Genomic DNA, 22,962 nt, shown 5'->3' on the forward strand with positions numbered 1-22,962 from the left:
GACAGTGATTGACACAAGAAATAAAAATGTAGACTGAATAAAGCATTTTGGACCAAAACTTTCTATCAAAATAACAATGAAGCTAATGATGTTCACTGTTATTTACACATAAATGATACAACAACTTCAAGTGAGGAGCAAGTGTATAGTTAAATGTGAACAGATAAACTTTGCTGTCTGTGTTATACCACTCTACCCTTGACTTTGCAAAAATAATTCTTCATTTCACTGATGTGCACTGGAAGTCATGAAATTGTTTCGTTAATTTCCTAAGTACAACTAAACTCACCACAGTAATTAGGACCCTGTAATGTAATGATAATATTCCATCTCTGTATTCTTTCTTGCCAATCTTTTTTTCATTATTTTTTATTTCTTTCTGTATCTGGTTTGTCATTGAATTCAGCCTCATTACCAGTCATTCCTGTTTATTTTCTAGTTCTCACTTATGAAGCAGATAATCTATTAGTTTCTCTGGGCACACGCTTCCAAAATGTCCTGATTCTCTCATTGCCTGTTATCAGCTCACTTTCAGCAACTTTGTGGGCAAAATGTTTTTGTGCACAACAGGGCAGAAACAAGTTTAACTAATGGCAGACCTGTCACATGGATGCAAAAGATTATACGGCATTATTTCTAAAAAGTGCAGGGGAGTTCTCCTGGCATCTTGGCTAATATTTATTTCTCAACACCTATACATATTTCGTTATGTTTGCATGAGTTTTCTGAACACAAAGTGGCTGTTATGCTTGCCTCCGGGGGAAGTACCTGTCAGGAGCAAGTTGAATCTTTTGGAAACAGTAGATTCAGATGACACTGCCAGTCCGTGAGGCGGCCAGGTCTGTCAATCAAAAGTTGCCGTGGAGACAGAGCGGAAGAATCGGACATCGCACAGAGCCGTGGTAATAGGGGACTCTATAGTGAGAGGAACTGACCGGGGTTTTTGTGGCAGCAGACGGGACTTAAGGATGGTGTGTTGCCTTCCTGGTGCCAGGGTTAAAGACATCGCTGACAGAGTGCAGGAAATCCTCAAGGATGAAGGTGAAGAGCCAGAGGTGGTGGTACATGTTGGCACAAATGATGTCGGGAAGAAGAGGAGGAACATACTACAGCGGGACTTCGGAGAACTAGGAAGAAGGCTGAAAAGCAGGACGTCCAAGATGGTTATCTCCGGTTTGTTTCCAGTTCCTCGGGCTGGTGTGGCCAGAAACAGGGAGATAATGGACTTGAACGTGTGGCTGGGGAACTGGTGCAGGAAGCAAGGATTTAAATTCTTGGATCACTGGGGTGTGTTTTGTGGTAAGCATAAATTCTACAAGAGAGACGGTTTGCACCTTAATAGGTTAGGGACTAGCATTCTGGCAGGCAGATTTGCTACTGCAACACAGCTACGTTTAAACTAAGTAGCGGGGGGGAGGGGACAAACTGGATGTTTAAGTAATATTGGAGGGAAAGTTAGAACAAGGGAAGTCAAGAAAGACAACTGTATCAATGAGGCAGAAAACTCAGAATGGGATCATGCTGTAAGGTTGAGTGAAATAGGAGTTGATGGGAAGGGTGAGGGCAGTAACAAATTAAAAATACTATACATGAATGCACGAAGCATTAGAAATAAGATGGATGAGCTTGAGGCTCTTTTGGAAATTGGCAGATACGATATTGTGGGGATAACTGAGACATGGCTTCAAGTGGATAGGGCCTGGGAAATGAATATTCAAGGCTACACGTGCTATCGTAAGGAGAGACAGACGGGCAGAGGGGGTGGGGTGGCCATGTTGGTAAGGGATGATATTTTGTCACTTGCGCGGGGGGACCTAGAATCAGGGGATGTAGAGTCAGTGTGGATAGAGCTGAGAAATACTAAGGGTAAAAAGACCCTCTTGGGAGTTATCTACAGGCCCCCAAACAGTGGTCTGGATATCGGATGTAAGTTGAATCAGGAGCTGAAATAGACCTGTTGCAAAGATGTTACTACAGTTGTTATGGGGGATTTCAACATGCAGGTAGACTGGGAGAATCAGGATGGTATTGGACCTCAAGAAAGAGACTTTGTGGAGTGCCTCAGAGATGGATTCTTAAAACAGCTGGTGCTGGAGCCGACCAGGGAGAAGGCAATTCTGGATCTGGTATTGTGCAACGAACCAGAATTGGTCAGGGACCTCGAAGTGAAGGAGCCATTGGGAAGTAGTGACCATAATACAATAAGCTTCAATTTGAGAGTGAGAGGGTAAAATCGGAAGTGACAATATATCTGTTGAATAAAGGGAACTATGGAGCTATGAGGGAGGAGCTGGCCAAAGTTCAATGGTGCAGTACCTTAGCAGGGATGACAGTGGAGGAATGGCGGATGGTGGATATTTCAGTGTATAATGCAGAAGTTGCAGGATCAGTTCATTCCAAAAAGGAAGAAAGATCCTAGGAGGAGGCATGGGTGGCCGTGGCTGATGAGGGAGGTTAAGAAACATATAAAGTTAAAAGAGAAAAAGTATAACATAGCAAAGATAAGTGGGAAAACTAAGGACTGGGAAGCTTTTAAAGAACAACAGAGGATGACTAAGAAGGAAATACGCAGAGAAAAAATGAGTTACGAAGGTAAACTGGCCAATAATATAAAGGAGATAGTAAAAGTTTTTTGAGGTATGTGAAAGGGCAAAAAATGGTTAAAACTAAAATTGGGCCCTTGAAGACAGAAACAGGGGAATATATTACGAGGAACAAAGAAATGGCAGAAGAATTGAATTGGTACTTCAGATCTGTGTTCACTGGGGAAGACACAAGCAATCTCCCTGAGGTAACAGTGGCTGAAGGACCTGAACTTAAGGGAATTTATATTTGCCAGGAATTGGTGTTGGAGAGACTGTTAGGTCTGATGGTTGATAAGTCCCCGGGGCCTGATGGTCTACATCCCAGGGTACTGAAGGAGGTGGCTCGAGAAATCATGGATGAGTTGGTGATTATTTTCCAGAGTTCGATAGATTCAGGATCAGTTCCTGTGGATTGGAGGGTGGCTGATGTTTTACCACTTTTTAAGAAAGGTGGGAGAAAGAAAACAGGAAATTATAGACCAGTTAGTCTGACCTCAGTGGTGGGAAAGATGCTGGAGTCTATTATAAAGGATGAAATTATGACACATCTGGATAGTAGTAACAGGATAGGTCAGAGTCAGCATGGACTTATGAAGGGGAAATCAAGCTTGACTAATCTTCTGGAATTTTTTGAGGATGTAACTCTGAAGATGGATGAGGGAGATCCAGTAGATGTAGTGTACCTGGACTTTCAGAAAGCTTTTGATAAAGTCCCACATAGGAGGTTAGTGAGCAAAATTAGGGCGCATGGTATTGGGGGTAAAATACTAACTTGGATTGAAAATTGGTTGGCTGACAGGAAATAAAGAGTAGTGATAAACGGTTCCATTTCGGAATGGCAGACAGTGACCAATGGGGTACCGTAGGGATCAGTACTGGGACTGCAGCTTTTTACAATATATGTTAATGATATAGAAGATGGTATTAGTAATAACATTAGCAAATTTGCTGATGATATTAAGCTGGGTGGCAGGGTGAAATGTGAGGAGGATGTGAGGAGATTACAGGGTGACCTTGACAGGTTAGGTGAGTGGGCAGAGGCATGGCCAATGCAGTTTAATGTGGATAAATGTATGGTTATCCACTTTGGTGGCAAGAACAGGAAGGCAGATTATTACCTAAATGGAATCAATTTAGGTAAAGGGGCAGTACAGAGAGATCTGGGTGTTCTTATACACCAGTCCATGAAGGTAAGCATGCAGGTACAGCAGGTAGTGAAGAAGACTAATAGCATGCTGGCCTTCATAACAAGAGGGATTGAGTATAGAAGCGAAGAGGTTCTTCTGCAGCTGTACAGGGCCCTGGTGAGACCACACCTGGAGTATTGTGTGCAGTTCTGGTCTCCAAATTTGAGGAAAGACATCCTGGCTATTGAGGGAGTGCAGCGTAGGTTCACAAGGTCAATTCCTAGAATGGCGGGATTACATTACACTGAAAGACTGGAGCGACTGAGCTTGTATCCCCTTGAGTTTAGAAGACTGAGAGGGGATCTGATTGAGACATATAAGATTATTAAAGGATTGGACACTCTGGAGGCAGGAACATGTTTCCGCTGATTGGTGAGTGCCGAACCAGAGGACGCAGCTTAAAAATACAGGGTAGACCATTTAGGACAGAGATGAGGAGAAACTTCTTCACCCAGAGAGTGGTGGCTGTGTGGAATGCTCTGCCCCAGAGGGCAGTGGAGGCCCAGTCTCTGGATTCATTTAAGAAGGTGTTTGATAGAGCTCTCAAGGTTAGTGGAATCAAGGGTTATGGAGATAAGGCAGGAACAGGATACTGATTAAGGCTGATCAGCCATGATCATATTGAATGGTGGTGCGGGCTCGAAGGACAGAATGGCCTACTCCTGCACCTATTGTCTATTATCTATTTCTCAACACCTATACATATTTCATTATGTTTGTATGAGTTTTCTGAACACAAAGTGGCTGTTATACTTGCCTCATTACAACCATAATATACTTCAAATGTACTCCATCAACTGTTAAGTGCTTTTGCATAATCTGAGGTCTTGAAATGTACTACCTAATGGCAAATGTTTATGTCTTAACTCATTGAAACCCAGCATGTTCGGAGTCTGCTGAAAAAATGTAATTTTAGTCATGCAGTTAATCACCTTAGTTTCTCAGGAATAAAGTGCTGTCAGTCTTAAACACAGTTGCAGATCTGTGCATTTAGATTCACTTATCCAACTTCTAAAAGTGGATAAATACATTTCTAGTGTTAGATCAAGTGTTCAAGCATGTGATCAACCTCTGAATTTTGAAATTAGATTAAATGTGTGCATCTGCTTATGTAGTTGCATTCAAGATTATTTACAAATTAATTTCTCAATTTCTTTTGATCTTGTGCTCCTCTAATGATTTGTTTAAACACCTAAACTATGAAATGTCCAATTCTTTTAGGAATGAAATATACAGGCGAGGAGCATATTCTGAATTTTACTGGACATCTGCCAAAATACTTTAGATGCATTGCAGCTCAGCTGTTTCAATTGTGTGTACAGTACATTGATTCCAATGGGGTTCAGGAGTGGAGAAATTTTCTAATTACGCTAATCTCTAATGGATTCTGCCAGCCAACCTTATATTTACCATGATAGTACTGAACCAACTAATTTAATAATTGTAGTCAAATCCAAACTGAACAGATAATCTGCCAAACCTTTGCTGGTTTTATCATTGAATGAACTTTAGTTCAAGGGGTAACTTTGAGCCTACCTGGTTATTTTATTTTTTTCAGCAAGATTTGCTGGAACATTATTTAAAATTTCATTTAAAGGTCTTAATAATCAACACATTTTTCATTAAAGGATGTATTATTGATTATGCTCCTTTTTTTGGAAGGTAGAAAACTGACTTTCAAAATGCTGTTAATTTAAAACTGATGGAAAACTGGATGTTATTAAAGTCCATCTCTAATGTCATCACTCAATAGCAGAAAACATTACTCCCAAGACATCTCATATTTTAAAACTTGAGGCAAATGATACTATAATTTATTGAAATGTTATGGGGAAAAATATAAAAATGTGGATTGTTTCAGAGAGTCCTTTTTTAAATGGAAGTTTAGTCAATTTCTGATTACTATGTCTGCTAATCTTATTTAGAAAATGCTCAGTTGACTTGTACTGTTTAACACTGGATTCTGCATTAAAGTTCCTGTGAGCTGACTGCAAACTGTAAGCATACCCAGGAAGAGGCACAGTGGTTAACACTGCTACCTTACAGTGCTAGTGACCCGGGTTCAATTCCACCCACGGACGAGTTTGTGTGGGTTTCCTCTGACAGTCCAAACATGTTTTCTTTTATTGGTCAGAGTGTTGAGTACAGAATTTGGGAGGTCATGTTGTAGCTGTACAGAACGTTGGTTAGGCCACTGTTGGAGTATTGCTTGCAATTCTGGTCTCCTTCCTATCAGAAAGATGTTGTGAAACTTGAAAGGGTTCAGAAAAGATTTACAAGGATGTTGCCAGGGTTGGACAATTTGAGGTTTAGGGAGTGGCTGAATAGGTTGGGGCTGTTTTCTCTGGAGTATCGGAGGCTGAGGGGTGACCTTCTAGAGGTTAACAAAATTATGAGGGGCATGGATAGGATAAATAGACAACTGGTCTGCATGGACGGGTTGGACCGAAGGGTCTGTTTCCATGCTGTACATCTCTGTGACTCTATGACTCTTTGTGCAGCTTAGGTGGATTGGCCATGGTGTACAGGGATGTGCAGGCTAGGGAGATAAGCTTTGGGAAATGCAGCAGTACAGGAACTGGGTAGAGGGGTACATCTGGGTAAGATGCTTGTTGATATGGACTTGATCAGTCAAATGGCCTGCTTCCACATTGTAGGGATTCTTTGATTTATATTCAGCATATATTAGATTTCAGGCAAACATCGTATAAATACTCTGGTCAGATGGATATTATCTTTCTCACCCTGTTTTCTCAGAAAGAGATGGTGAAATTTCCTTCTGTAATGTGTTAATGGACTACATATACTTCAGCATTGCTAACTGATATTGCTGTGATGTTGCAATCACACCAATGACTTTTATAACATGGTAGCTTCAGAGTTTAGCAAATTGCCTTACAAAGTACATTTTGATAATGTAATAACAGCTAGTTAGTGTTCAGCTGATCTTACAACTGGCAAGCATTTTCCCCTTTAAACAGCGGAACTGAGCTGCAAGTAAATGGACCACTTATCACAGTAACCAAGTGGGTATCCCTTTTACTATGAGGTAGACTGCAACAGGAGAAATATTTGCATTTTAAATTTGATTATAATTAAATTGCCAGTGAAGTGAAAATTGACCAAAACTTTTGCTGAAAGGTGAAAATCATAGGTTTGTTTGTGTGATGTCAAATTGCAACAAGTCATGCAATAATGTTAGTGCTAATATTTACAGGGCATCCCATCACAACTAAAATTTGAAAATCATTAGTAGCGATTCAATTGCAATTGTTCAATTAGTATTCCGAGGTTTACGGTATCAAAAGGTTGAAGATCTGGGTCAAGATACTGGAATTTCCTTCCATTCAACATTACATGGTTTATTGCAAGGTTACCCTAAACCTCTTAATATTTACTGCGCTTACACAGCAAGCCATTGACATCTGAAAATAATTGCTGCTTGAAGACAAACCAATACATTCCCTGAGCTACTAGAAATTACACCCTTTATCTATGGAATATCCTCAGGAGGTATCAATAGGTTCACCTATATTTGATCTACCTCTTGCACAAGTAGTATGATATGAGATGCTCCTCACAAGGTCTTGCATCTCCCACTGGTTCCATGAACTGTTTTTTTGAAGCAGAAAGATTGGGGGAGAGTAAATCAGTGCATGTTTTAAAGGTAAGTAGAAATGTACAAAGCATTTTCATAATATGCATCCTGAGAGATTGAGATGAGGATGGGCTGGTGGTGAATATAAAGCAAAATGTGTGGAATGTGAAGTGAGGAAGGAGAACTGGGAGGATTGCTGATTTTTCAATTGTTAGAATGGGAGAAGAGATTGCTGTGTGCATCAAATGTGGAGAGAAGAAAGAATGACTGACTGCTGAGAACAAGGAGAGATGTTGCAGTGAATTTTTATGATTTGGATGCTGAATAAACAGAATTAATTGGATATGTGGAAAAGGCATGAAAGGGGAGTGAAGAAGATTCGTACATGATCTTGCAGCTCTTGTAAGCTTAATTCATGTCATTTTACACTGAAGCTAAGACACGGGATTGTTGGTGTCAGCCCAGGTTAGCTTCAGCACCTGTTGGACTATAACTTGGTGTTATTATTTTTAACTTTGTTCACCCCAGTCAAACTGGCACCTCCACATCATGGCAACCATATTAAAAGGAGACACAAGGGTTAAAATTGCCTGGACAGCTTACTGGAAACATCAAACAGTGATTGCTCTCTAGTTCTGTATCCAACTTCCACCCTGTGTTAAACTCGGGACCTTTTTAGTACAACAGTAATAAGCAGTTCATGATGTTGCAGACAGTTATTCCTATGACAGCAATGTTTAGACAGCCTCCTGGTATACAAGCCAAAACTTATCATGGGTCTGTAAGTGGGCTGAAGGACACTCTATCCTTGCTCCTGATAGAAACTTCTTAATTTATAAGATGTTCCTTGGTTTAAAGAGATTATAATAAATGAGGCCATACCTAAGCTTAGATACTAATTGACATTACAAACATGTCACTATTATAGTTGTACTGCAAAAAGGAATGAGTAAAAATAACTCATTTTCATAATACATATATTAAAATTTTCAATGACAAGAAAAGACTTGAATTTCTCCATTATAATGACATGAAATAACAATTTTTAAAGAAGGTTAATAAGGTAATCATAACAACATACTCAAATTGCTTGATGGTGTCAATGATTGTTATTTTCTGATCTGTTCTGCAGATTCTGTGGAGACCATAAGCCATTTTCGCTTCTTAGTAATAGTTCCAGTTTGCAAATAAACTTTAATTCCAAGAAAATATACACACAATATTTTGCTGCTGACTACATAGCCATAATTGTAAGTATTAAAGTTTTGAATCTTTACATTGGTTTGATCAATGGCACCTTTATTAATCCCAGAGTTTAACATGAATCTAGAATATACTTATGTTATTACAACTGATGATCAAATTATAAAAAAAACTGGCCTGAAATGAGAAAATGTTCTCCAGACTATGCTGGTGATTTGTATTTAGTATGGGACAGTTGTGGGTGAAGAATGGAATAGGAAAGCAGTCTGTTCCACAAGCAGTTTTTTAAATGCCTAAGAATGGCATGTTGAACTGATATTCAAAGTATGGAAACATATCACATTGTCAATAGACATTCCAATGAAGGGGTCAAGTAAACTTTCCCAGATAATGAAAGAGTAAAATGGAGCAGAAAAAAGCTGCATGTATCTGATGTCAGATGCATAATGTAACTGAGAACCACACAGAATATTGAAGTTTAAGGGAAATGAATGGTGAAAAATTATCAAGGAAAGTGAAGAGAGATTAGAAAATAGATTGACAGTTAACATGCAAGGGAATCTAAATAATATATATAGGCATATAAATAGTACATGCATGTAAAAAGACGACTGGACTAATTGGGAGCTAAAAGAGAATTCATGCATTCAAGCAGTGCACATGAGTGAGGCACTCAATGAGCATTCTGCATTTGTGTTTATTAAAGAACATGACACTGGCCCAAGAAGAGGTAACACATTCATGGGATAGGTTTAAAAATTGGTAATTAACGGACTAGCTGTACCTAAAGTTGATAAGACACCAAGATGAGATGAGTTGCATCTAAGAATACTGGGTCAAATAAGGCTAGAAATTACAGAAGCACTGGACATAACCTTCTAATTCTCCTTGTATGCAGCGATGTTGCCATACAGCAACAAAATTAATTTGGTTAAATGTGGTTTAACAAGGAAAGGGCATAAGAACATAGAAACCTGTCCCACCATTCAATATGATCATAGCTATAGTCAGAGTCATAGAGATGTACAGCAAGGAAACAGACCCTTTGGTCCAACCTATCCATGCCGACCAGATATCCCAACCCAATCTAGTCCCACCTGCCAGTACCCGGCCCATATCCCTCCAAACCCTTCCTATTCATATACCCATCTAAATGCCTCTTAAATGTTGCAATTGTACCAGCCTCCACCTCTTCCTCTGGCAGCTCATTCTGTACACGTACCACCCTCTGCACGAAAAAGTTGTCCTTTATGTCTCTTTTATATCTTTCCCTTCTCACCCTAAACCTATGCCCTCTAGTTCTGGACTCCCCAACCCCAGGGAAAAGACTTTGCCTATTTATCCATGCCCCTCATAATTTTGTAAACTTCTATAAGGTCACCCCTTAGCCTCCGACGCTTCAGGGAAAACAGCCCCAGCCTAACCAGCCTCTCCCTATAGTTCAAATCCTCCAACCTTGGCAACATCCTTGGAAATCTTTTCTGAACCCTTTCAAGTTTCACAACATCTTTCCATTAGGAAGGAGACCGGAATGCACACAATATTCCAACAGTGACGTAACCAATGTCCTGTACAGCCGCAACATGACCTCCCAACTCCTGTACTCAATACTCTGACCAATAAAGGAAAGCATACCAAATGCCTTCTTCACTATCCTATCTACCTGCGACTCCATTTTCAAGGAGCTATGAACCTGCACTCCAAGGTCGCTTTGTTCAGCAACACTCCCTAGGACTTTACCATTAAGTGTATAAGTCCTGCTAAGATTTGCTTTCCCAAAATGCAGCACTTTGCATTTATTTGAATTAAACTCCATCTGCCATTTCTCAGCCCATTGGCCCATCTGGTTCAGATCATGTTGTAATCTGAGGTAACCCTCTTCGCTGTCCACTACACCTCCAATTTTGGTGTCATCTGCAAACTTACTAACTGTACTTGTTATGCTCGCATCCAAATCATTTAGGTAAATGACAAAAAGTAGAGGGCCCAGCACCGATCCTTGTGGCACTCCACTGGTCACAGGCCTCCAGTCTGAAAAACAACCCTCCACCACCACCCTCTGTCTTCTACCTTTTGAGCCAGTTCTGTATCCAAGTGGCTAGTTCCCCCTGTACTCTGTGAGATCTAACCTTGCTAATCAGTCTCTTATGGAGAACGGTGGCACAGTGGTTAGCACTGCTGCCTCACAGCGCCGGAGACCCGGGTTCAATTCCCGCCTCAGGCGACTGACTGTGTGGAGTTTGCACGTTCTCCCCATGTCTGCGTGGGTTTCCTCCGGGTGCTCCGGTTTCCTCCCACAGTCCAAAAGATGTGCAGGTCAGGTAAATTGGCCATGCTAAATTGCCCGTAGTGTTAGGTAAGGGGTAGATGTAGGGGTATGGGTGGGTACGCTTCGGCGGGGCGGTGTGGACTTGTTGGGCTGAAGGGCCTGTTTCCACACTGTAAGTAATCTAATCTAACCTTGTCGAATGCTTCAAAGCCTTTTACTCTTTCCATCCCATAACACTGTAAACCAATTGGTACCGAGTGTTTGACTAATTTGCTTGAGTTTTTTGAGGGGGTAGTAGAACAAATCACCTAAAACTACATGATTTGGATAATGTAGTTGATCTGGCAAACTTATACTTCCAAAAGGTGTCTGATAAAATGCTACATAATGGGCTTATCAGCAAAGTTTGTTTTTATTCATTCATGGAATGGTGATACTACTGGCTATCATTAGATCACCTAGAATAAAAAGTGACACTGGCATGATAGGTATGCAATTGGCTGAATTGAGAGGAAATATTGAGAAGAGGTATCGGGTTATTTTAAAGACTAGGAAATTTTAGAATGGGATTCCCTAGGAGCCAATGTTAGGCTCACTACTTTTATAGGTTAGTGACCAAGATTTAGATGCTCACAGCACCATTTCAAAATTTGTAAATGACAGAAAACTTGGAAATATTGTGAACTATGAGCAACATAGTGATGACCTTCAAGAAGATACAAGTATGCTGGTAGAATAAACAGACAAGTGACAGAATAAACTTAACGTAGAGAAATGTAAAGTTACCCATTTTGGAAGGAAGAATAGAGAATGGCAGCATAAGCTTAACAAGTATAATTTTAAAATGGGTGCAGGAGCAAATGGGATGAGTTTTTTGTACACAAGTCATTGAAGATGATAGGACAAATTGAGAAAGCGGTTAATAAAACATATAGGATCCTGAGTTTTATAGGTAAGGCTTAGAGCACTAAAGTAAGATAGTCATGACCGATACTGATTCTGTCTTAAATGGAGTCTAATGCCGAACACCACAGTTTAGGAAAGCCATAAAAGCATTACAGAGAGCACTGAAGAGATCCATGAGAATGGATTAAGGATTGAGGAACTTCACTTACATGGAAGGAACAGAGAAGCTGGGACAGTGTTGACTGGGAGAAGATACAATGTTCAAAATCATGAGAGATCTTGAGAGAGTAGACAGAGTGAAACTGTCACCATTGGCAGAATTATTGAGCACATAGGACATGTATTAAGAGGATTAAAAGAAGAAATGGTAGCATGAGCAACATCACATTTCTATGCACCAAGTGTTTAGAGTATGGAATGTACCATTGGGAAGGTGGTAGAGGATGATTTCAAAAGAGAAATAGACAATTACCTGAAGTGAAAGCATTTGCAGAACTAGAAGAATAAGGTGAGGGAGTGGGGCTCTGTATCCTTCTTCTAGTTTGAGAGAGGGTCAGTCTCAAATAAAGATACTGGAAACTGTAATGCTAGATCACAGCTGTGTTTGAGTTCCTTTGAAGTCTGTTGCCATTCCATTGTCTTGGAGATGGTAAGGACTGCAGATGCTGGAGAGTCAGAGTTGATAAAATGTGGCACTGGAAAAAGCACAGCAGGTCAGAGAGCATCCCCCAAGGAGGAGAAGAGACGATATTTTGGGCAGGACGCTTCATCAGAATACCTAGACTTCAGGGATTCCATTGTCTTCCAGGCAATATTGTACTAGGAATTTCAGAGCCAAATGGAACAAATTATATTTGGTTGACTTTGTTGATTTCTCCCCGCACACCCAGTAGATGTTACTTACCCTATTCAGCCAAATGTATATTAGATTGGTGGAGAGTGGGTCCATATCTTGAATGGACTGTTAAATTGAGGCTGGTTGGCTTGTTAAGAACTGATACAAAATATCACAAATATTATCTGTGGAATAATCAGGAATTTTCCTTAATATCCTGGACAATATTCTCCTCTAAAACAAGCACCACAATCCGATTTATGAACCAATTATACCATTTGCCATTTTTAAGAAATAGCTGTGCACCAATTGCTTATCTCAGCCACCTACTTTGCATACAAAATATTTTGAGACATCAACTCTTCCTTACTGACTTTATTTGGAGTACTGACAGTAGATCTGGGCACCACACCTTAGGAAGGATATATTGGCCTTAGAGGGAGTACAATATAGGTTTACGAAAGTGTATCTAGACTTCAGGGAGTACATTATGAGGAGAGATAATATCAATTAAGTTTGTTTCCTCTAGAATGAAGGTTAAGGGGTGATCTAATAGAAGTCTTCAAGATATTAACAGGAAGAGAAAAGGTAGATAAAGGAGAACTGTTTCCACTGGTTGGGAAATTTAGAACTAGGGATCATAGTCTGAGAAATAGTGCTAGAGTGTTCAGGAGAGATGTCTGGAAAAACTCCCCATACAAAGAATGTTAGATGTTTGGATTTCTCTTCCATAAACAGTAATGGATACCAGATCAGTTATTAATTTTGCATCTGAGATAAATAATTTTTTGCTAAACAAAATATTAAAGAGATATGGGCCAAATGCAGGTATTTGAGCTGAGCCACAGATGGCCATGAATGGTGAAACCAGCGCAAGAGGTTGAAAGGCCTCCTCCTCTTCTATGAAATTGAGTGTCCTAAATCACTGAAACATTGATTAGCAACAATATTTGTATTCAAGCTCATTTCATTCTCTTTCACTATAATCTAAATATACATTCATAAGCTACTATAATACAGATTAAATTTTCTTTTGTACAGATTTATTAAATATGAAGGAAGAACAATGCTATCAAATTCATGTCATAAAATTTATTTGTTTATTTTTCTGACAGCACGTGTAATTATCTAAGTCACATTCATGAAACAAATGAACGAGAAAGATTCTATCCATACATACAAACTTTACCATATGAAAAGTCCACCACAGTTCTACAAACAAGATTCCAAGCATCAGTGCTTGTGAGAATGATGTTTAAACACTACAAACTCTAAGGGAATCTGTTTCCATATCAACTGGTACACCAAAAACGGTTTCTGCAAATCATGCTGCGAAAATGCACTGAGGAAGCTTTCATGGGACACAAGGTGGTTTTTTTTGTTAAGCTATCAAATACCTATTTACCAATGAAGAAAAGAGTTTTGAGGAGGATCAATAAGTCAAATCATAGTTTTGAATATTAAATAAGCAACACCATTCCTGATCCAATATGTTTTAAAACACAATTCAATTAATGAAATGTTAAAGATTCTAACGTCAGTATTCAGCTGCATCTGTATTCTTTAGGTTCCTACTAATTTCTGACCCCTCAGAATCTCAAACCACTTTCCCAATTCTGTTAAAGAGGCATTATGGACTTCGCCGGAATCAACTGTTTTTCACGGAGTGATCATTGCAGCTTCTTGATGAAATTGCATTACATATTATCACAAAAAGACTTGCATTCCAACATCTGTTTGATAACCTTGGTATTTCCCAAAATGCTCTGATTACAGTCACTGTTGAAATGTGGAAATATGGCATACTGCACTTCCATGTAATATTCCATGGGATCGCTGGTACGGTAGTAAGAATTAAGACCATAAAATTTCAAGGCCATTGAGCCTATATTTTGGATGCATTACTGTTAGAAGCATGGAATTTCAGAACTGCAAATATCTTATTCCATTTCAATGATTGAGAAGTTCTGGCATGTCAGGGCAAGATACATAACATAGACAACTATGTGTGTATAACATGATGTAAAATCAGAAATTGCTCGCGAAATGAAGTAGATCTGGCAGTATCTGTGGAGAGGCAGAGTCCAATATGCTCTCCCTTGGAAGGTAAATCGTGTGACATTTTCTTCCATTTATGTCCAAGCTAATATTGGACATGAGAGCCATCTCTGAATACTCCTGGCATCCAGTGTTGAAGCAAATGAGTTAAAAATTCAAAAGCTGATGGAGGCACAATTGCTTTGCAGCATATTGTAGGCTGGCTATCAGCATTGCAAGGTTCCACTCTTTTGTAATTGATTCTTGTTCAAGATGCCTTGTTTTGTTACAAAAGAAAAATATTGCTTTCTTAATTTAAGAAATGTTTATATTTCAAACAAAAATCTAATAACTATTTTCAATAGTATGTATTTTGTAATTTTTATTGGTGTTCAATTTATCTTTTGTGTTTTTTTTGTGATTTTTTTTAAAACCCAACAATCATCTTTGTAATATTTTCATCAATTATATATATTTATAGAATGTTCTGTATTGAGATCAGTATTTTTTCATTAAAATTCTGTTTTGCTATTTGTGTAACTGGTTTAACTAACAGCATAGACACCTCTACCAAAGCCAAGGCAGCATACTTGTTTTCAGAATATTCTTCTTGTGCTGGTAACCTAAGTCAGCATCTACATCCAGGTGAGCAGAGCTTAGAGGGTCCTGTGTGTGTCCCTAACACCAGTATCAACTCCTGCTCATTTGTAATGTGACAATTCAACCGTCTACTTGAGGGCCTCCCCCTGGAGGTAGTACACGATTCACCTGATGGTGCTTCCTCAGAAATCACAACCATCTCAGAGGTTTCTTCACCTTGTTCCTGCCACATCACCTGTACTATGCTAGAAGGACCTGTTGTGCTTGAAAGATATGAGCTAAAACTGACATGGGACACAGTTCAAAGTCATCATTCAAGTTACAGGTGATTACAACAAATGAAATAAATAGCATGCATGATTGTTGTATGCCATATGGTTGTGAAATACCTAATTCTGTGACAAAATAATTTGGATATCACCATCCCTTCCCACTTCCATTGGCCATGAACTACACACACACACTAAAAATCAGCAGACTGTCACTTTCTGCTTTTATCAGGGTGGTGATTATTGGAAGGGCACCCCCATTTCCTCCCTGTCTTTCCCTAGTGTTCTGAAACCGTCTCTCCTTTCAAGTACTGAAAGTAAAAAGTTTTGAATGTGAAGAAATTGACTTTGAAGAGAGAATGGAAGGTGTGTCATGGAAAAGGGGATTGGGTGGAGCAGAATGCAGTGTGTGGAGCAGAATAGCTGTACAGGAGAATGTTAGTGAAGTAATGAATGGACGAGCACTTGGATATGGCATGCCAGACACCCTTTTCTGTTCTCATAATGTCGATAAATGTTTTTGACACTCCTGCTCATTTCATCTGTACCTGCTTAATTTCAGAAGCCAGCCTCTTCCTTCCATCTGCGGGAAGAACATCAACTTTTACATAAGAATATAAGAACTAAGAGCAAGAGTAGGCCATCTGGCCCTTTGAGCCTGCTCTGCCATTCAATAAGATCATGGCTGATCTTTTTGTGGCCTCAGTTCCACTAACCCACCCTCTCACTATAACCATTTACAGTTCAAAAAATTATCTTTCTTAGATTTGAAAGCATTTACTAAGGAAGCCTCAACTACTTCACTGGGCAGGGAATTCCACAGATTCACAACCCTCTGGGTGAAGATGTTCCTCTTCAATTCAGTCCTAAATCTGCTCCTCCTAATTTTGAGGCTATGCCCTCTTGTCTTAGTTTCACCTGTCAGTGGAAATATCCTCTCTACTAAGGCAACCTCCTCAACTCCGGAATCAACCTAGTGAACTTCCTTTGCCCCCCCCCCCCCCTCTAGTGCCAGTATATCCTTTCTCAATTAAGGAGACCAAAACTGCACGCAGCACTCTATACTGCTGCAACATAACCTCCCTGCTTTTAAACACAACCCCTTGAGCAATGAAGGACAAAATTTCATTTGCCTTTTTAATTAGCTGTTGTACCTGCAGACCAACCTTCTGTGATTCATGCACAATGACACTCAGGTCCCTCTGCACAGCAGCATGTTGCAATTTGTTTTACCATTCATGTAGTAGTCCTTTTTACTGTTATTCCTACCAAAATGAATGACTTCACATTTATTAATATTGTACTCCATCTGCCCACTCATTTAAACTATCTATATTCCTCTGCAAAGTTTTACAGTCCCCTGCACACTTTGCTCTGCCACTCATTTTAGTGTTATCCGCAAATCTTGACACACTACACGTAGTCCCCAACTCCAAATCACCTGTGTAAATTGTGAATAATTGCGGTCCCAACACTGATCCCTGAGGCACACCACTGGTTACTGATTGCCAACCAGGAAAGCAATCATTCTTTGCCTCCTATTAATTAACCAATCCCATATCCATGCACACTTTGTATCTTTATCTTATGCAGCAGCCTTTGGTGCAGCACCTTGTCGAATGCCTTTTGGAAATGTCTTTAGGTTCCTGAGGTCCTTACAGTAAGACTTTCAGAGATGCCTAGAAGAACTAAAGTACAGCTTTGCTGTGTTGAGGCTGCATCATTAAAGTTGTTGCTCCTGCCTTGACAGTTTGCAGCAAAGATCTGTGACAGGGTCTTACTAAATTTTGAGGCTTGAAGACTCTAGACATGGCGATATCCACCAATTGTTAGAAAACCCAGGTTAATGCTGCAGCTAAGTTTTAAAAAGCCATAGAAAATCCATGTTTGCCAACATTCATGTTCCCAACCAGCAGCCAACATCATCCACTCCAAATGGATCTACCAGGTAAAATTCTGTCTGTTATTTCAATGACAGACAAGACTAACTTCAACCACTTCCTCATAACTCTTGTCACTTGTTCCACCTTCCAACTCACTTTCCTCTGCATCTGCCCTGGTAAGAATGCTTTTGTTGATACTTACGTTGTGTCTGACAAAAAATAAGTAACCTTATAGTTGAGAACTTGTTACAATTTGAATAATGATGGAACAGAATCAGCAAAGATACATACAATGAGGAGTTTCCAAAGGATTACATTAAGTGCCTCTCTTAAATAAAGTCGATCACTAATACTTGATCAGTGTATCCCTGTTTTAGGAATGCATTGATATCTGTTTACATATAGTGTATATATATATTTATATATATGGCTAGTGAGATAGTTGATGCATTGGTTCTAATTTTCCTAAATTTGGAGGAAATCTCTTTTGACTGGAAGATAGCAAACGTACTTGAAGAAGACTCAGGTAAAGTCACCTTAAGCGTTTTTGGAGAGTGACAACTGGTTGTGGTTTAACCTGCCTGAGGCGAGGGGAGAATTTGAGAAGTAGAACCCTTCATGATAACCTCAACCAATGCAGGAACTGAACCCCTACCATTGGAATTATTCTGCACTGCAGACCAGTCATCTAACCTGAGAGCCACCAGACCTTAAGCAAGGAAAGAGGTTGAGAAAGAGAGTCCTTCATGGAAACCTCGAACCGGTGATTGGAATTGAACCCAGAGTATCACTCTGCTCTGTAAACCAATATTCCAGCCATAAGAGAAGATATAAGAGGCTATTATTAAATATTTCACATAAGTGCACTTAGAATAGTTTAATGTCATCAAGCAGAGTTACCTGGGCTCTTTAAATGGGAAATTGTGTCAATTGGACTTTTTCCTTAAGAAGAGGCTGGCCGACCTTGTGTTTCAGCTGTAGTATTTGGTTTATTCATGCCACATTTTACCAGTCCTGTGGCAATAGGCTGACAGGCAAGTGAACTTGTCAAATGGTGGCATAAGACATTGGGACAGAAACAGATATCTTCTCACTATCCTGGGACAGTAAATGGCAGTGGCTCAACTGTCTATGGATTACAGGTTAGCAGGCAATCATTTGAATTAATTGGCCAAATTAACAGCCATTTTCCCATAGCACTGGGATTGTATTTGCATGAAGAAATACCTCTTAACCACCTCCCAGGTGAGATTATATTTACATCCTAGAAGATTTCCTGCCTGGTGACCTTTCTTTTTCTACCTTTTGGAGGCACCCCTAAGGGGCAGTGTCCAATACTTTGGCTCCAACAGTGTCACTGGAACATTCACCTCTCTGATTGCTGGGGCCTACCTGTGGCCAGCACATTGAACATATTTCTTACCCATCTTTCAATGGAATCTCAAAATGGACAGATACTCTGCTTCCCCCTTTGCCTTGGAAGATGTAGGACTTAAACCTGGACCTTCTGGCTCAGAAGTAGATCATAGCCACTTTTAGGGTCATGTAGCACAGTGGTAAATTACATGATTGATGCGAAGGAGGATGCCAGACGGTCAGCCTTCTGATTTGGCTAGCAGCTTGGAAAGGCAGGCTGTTGTGCTAAATTGGCCAATAGTCTGGCTTCTTAATTGGGTGCCAATGGTAAAATTACTTCTCAGTCGCACAACCTGCACTTGAAGGTTCAGGATTTGCTTTTATTCTTGGCAGCAGGACGTCTTTGGTAACATTCAGTCCATTGTGTATAATCTTTTAGGCAAACTGGATGTAAAAATATTTGGAGGTTTTGAAACTGAAGTGTCTCCAAAATTATGAGGGAAGCTTGCAATGCTGTTTGCTTTCACCAGGGACCATGATTACCACTCACCTTTAAGTATAAGGAGATATGAAACACGATGCATGTTTTCCCATGGTCAGGAAATTACAAAAGCACAGGTTTAAAATTAATAAACTCCAAGAGAAAATTAATTTTAGGAACTGTTTACCTGACAGTGTGCATGCAGGGCTAGCCCTCAATGAAGATTGGGAGATAAAAAAGGGGGAAATCCTCAATGATACGAACAATATCTCTGAATGACTGTTTCGAATTCAATATCTGGAGGGAGCTGGCGGGGGGTGGGGGGATGTCGAGCTAAGATTAAATGCTGTCTTTCGGAACATTGCAGCAGGCCGATGTTCTCGTGCGCTCTGTCGGGGTCCCAGAGCCACGTGCCAGAAGCGGAACACGTGTCGCCAGGTGCCCAGCCAGAAGGCTCCAGGTGTGACCGAGAGATCATCTACCTGCCAGGCAGTGGCGACCTCTCGGTATTCTGTAACCACTATAGTTACATTTAGTTTCATTTAATTGGGAAGTCATCAGTTTCTTTTTCTCCCCAACGCCTCTTCGTGAATTACTTTGGAGAAGTACGCTTTTGCGTTTGTTTTCGATTTTATTTTCGACCTCGTGACACTATTCAACTTGCCTTTGGACTAGTTTTGCAACCATTCTTTGGAGTCCGCAAGTTTCATTTTGCATTTCCTCTGCGGGTGTGGGCTGCACGCATTTTCTGTAACGTTTTTTGTGGTTTGGGTCAACCTTGCGATGGGAACTGAACAGTTATCACAACCCTAACCTAGATAGCCATTCTCTGATTGTTGCATTTACAAGCATTTTCATTAGTTAGCATTGTCGATTTAAAACTGCACGGTATTTTTCCTGATCACGAACTATAAAGTTTAAAAAGGAATCAAGATACAATCCATAGTAACTGAGAACAAGTTAAAATGGAACTCGGAAATTTCAGGTGGAGGGGATGGTTTTTCCATGATTTTGTGGCACTTTTTAGTCCCAGATTTCATAGACCTTGTAGTGTATAAAAAGTCCCCTTTACCATTTAATTCTTATATCAATGAATCAATCCTAAAATGAAGTTTGGAGCTAAGTGTATCTATTGAAATCCACACTGACCTTTGACAAGTTTTTAAATTCCTATATGCTGCATAATGGTAATGTTGATGAGTCTATTATTTTGATTTGGGTTTATGTTGAAAAGTTGATTATTGACAATAAGAAAACAGCTGCTGGGGTGTTGGTAGGAATCTGTCTTCACTGCATCCAGTGCATTCAAAAACTCCTTAATATTGAATAGAGTGCATTGAATTCCATGGATTAGACTCTTTTTAAAATTCTTTTCATGGGATGTGGATGTTGATGGAAAGGCGAGCATTTAATGCTTATGCCTGATTTCCCTTAAATTGAGTGCCTTACTGGCTATTCAGAGGGCACTTTGAGTCATTTACATTTCAGTGGAAATGCTCATGAGGTCTGGCAGTATCTGTGAAGAGAAGTCAAAGTTAATATTTTGGAGCCAAACATTAAGTCTGATTTCTCTTCACAGGTGCTGCCAAACCTGCTGAGCTTTTCTAGCAATTTCTGTTTTGATTTATACAGTGTCTATAGTTCTTTAATAATTACAGTTTTGCGTCTGTTGTCACATTTAAACCAGACCATGTTAGGACAGGTGATTTCCTTCACCGAAGGGAAATTTGTGAACCAGATGTGACATTTACTGGTTTCATGGTCACCATGAAACTGAAACTAATTTTCAATTCCAAATTTACTATTTTCATTTAAGTTGCACAAGGCACCATCATGGGATTTGAATCCACATAGCGTCATAGAGATGTACAGCATGGAAACAGACCCTTCGGTCCAACCTGTCCATGCCGACCAGATATCCCGACCCAGATATCTAGTCTTACCTGCCAGCACCCGGCCCATATCCCTCCAAACCCTTCCTATTCATATACCATCCAAATGCCTCTTAAATGTTGCAATTGTACCAGCCTCCACCACATCCTCTGGCAGCTCATTCCATACACGTACCACCCTCTGCATGAAAAAATTGCCCCTTAAGTCTCTTTTGTATTTTTCCCCTCTCACCCTAAACCTATGCCCTCTAGTTCTGGACACCCCGACCCCAGGGAAAAGCCTTTGTCTATTTATCCTATCCATGCCCCTCATAATTTTGTAAACCGCTGTAAGGTCTCCCCTTAGCCTCCGACGCTCCAGGGAAAAACAGACCCAGCCTGTTTAGCCTCTCCCTGTGGCTCAGATCCTCCAATCCTGGCAACAACCTTGTAAATCTTTTCTGAACCCTTTCAAGTTTCACAACATCTTTCCGATAGGAAGGAGGCCAGAATTGCATGCAATATTCCAACAGTGGCCTAACCAATGTCCTGTACAGATGCAACATGACCTCCCAATTCCTGTACTCAATACTCTGACCAATAAAGGAAAGCATACCAAACACCTTCTTCACTATCCTATCTACCTGTGACTCCACTTTCAAGGAGCTATGAACCTGCACTCCAAGGTCTCTTTGTTCAGAAACACTCCCTAGGACATTACCATTAAGTGTATAAGTCCTGCTAAGATTTGCTTTCCCAAAATGCAGCACCTCATATTTATCTAAATTAAACTCCATCTGCCACTTCTCAGCCCATTGGCCCATCTGGTTCAGATCCTGTTGTAATCTGAGGTAACCCTCTTCGCTGTCCACTACACCTCCAATTTTGGTGTCATCTGCAAACTTACTAACTGTACCTCTTATGCTCGCATCCAAATCATTTATGTAAATGACAAAAAGTAGAGGGCCCAGCACCGATCCTTGTGGCTCTCCACTGGTCACAGGCCTCCAGTCTGAAAAACAACCCTCCACCACCACCCTCTGTCTTCTACCTTTGAGCCAGTTCTGTATCCAAATGGCTAGTTCTCCTTGTATTCTGTGAGATCTAACCTTGCTAATCAGTCTCCCATGGGGAACCTTGTCGAATGCCTTACTGAAGTCCATATACATCACATCTACTGCTCTGCCCTCATCAATCCTGTTTGTTACTTCTTCAAAAAACTCAATCAAGTTTGTGAGACATGATTTCCCATGCACAAAGCCATGTTGACTATCCCTAATCAGTCCTTGCCTTTCCAAATACATGTACATCCTTGTCCCTCAGGATTCTCTCCAACAACTTGCCCACCACCGAGATCAGGCTCACTGGGCTATAGTTCCCTGGCTTGTCTTTACTGCCCTTCTTAAACAGTGGCACCACGTTTGCCAACCTCCAGTCTTCCGGCACCTCCCCTGTGACTATCGATGATACAAATATCTCAGCAAGAGGCCCAGCAATCACTTCTCTAGCTTCCCAAAGAGTTCTTGGGTACACCTGATCAGATCCTGGGGATTTATCCACCTTTAACCATTTCAAGACATCCAGCAATTCTGCCTCTATAATCTGGACATTTTACAAGATGTCACCATCTATTTCCCTACAGTCTATATCTTCCATATCCTTTTCCACAGTAAATACTGATGCAAAATATTCATTTAGTATCTCCCCCATTTTCTGTGGCTCCACACAAAGGCCGCCTTGCTGATCTTTGAGGGGCCCTATTCTCTCCCTACTTACCCTTTTGTCCTTAATATATTTGTAAAAACCCTTTGGATTCTCCTTAATTCTATTTGCCAAAGCTATCTCATGTCCCCGTTTTTCCCTCCTGATTTCCCTCTTAAGT

At 40.2% G+C, this 22,962-nt stretch overlaps 1 protein-coding gene across 1 annotated transcript in view; it reads left to right on the top strand.

Annotated features, from left to right (window-relative positions):
• LOC140486346 (suppressor of tumorigenicity 14 protein homolog) overlaps positions 1-15,051 on the top strand; it is a 67,142-nt gene extending 52,091 nt beyond the window's left edge. The window contains exons 11-12 of the mRNA XM_072585351.1: positions 8,503-8,620; positions 13,699-15,051. Coding sequence (XP_072441452.1) covers positions 8,503-8,620; positions 13,699-13,707 — 127 coding nt within the window. The 3' untranslated portion in view covers positions 13,708-15,051. The remainder of the gene's footprint in view (positions 1-8,502; positions 8,621-13,698) is intronic.
• The last annotated feature ends 7,911 nt before the right edge of the window (positions 15,052-22,962 follow it).

The sequence above is a fragment of the Chiloscyllium punctatum genome, chromosome 15 (genome assembly GCF_047496795.1).
Source record: "Chiloscyllium punctatum isolate Juve2018m chromosome 15, sChiPun1.3, whole genome shotgun sequence".
NCBI classification, from domain to species: domain Eukaryota; kingdom Metazoa; phylum Chordata; class Chondrichthyes; order Orectolobiformes; family Hemiscylliidae; genus Chiloscyllium; species Chiloscyllium punctatum.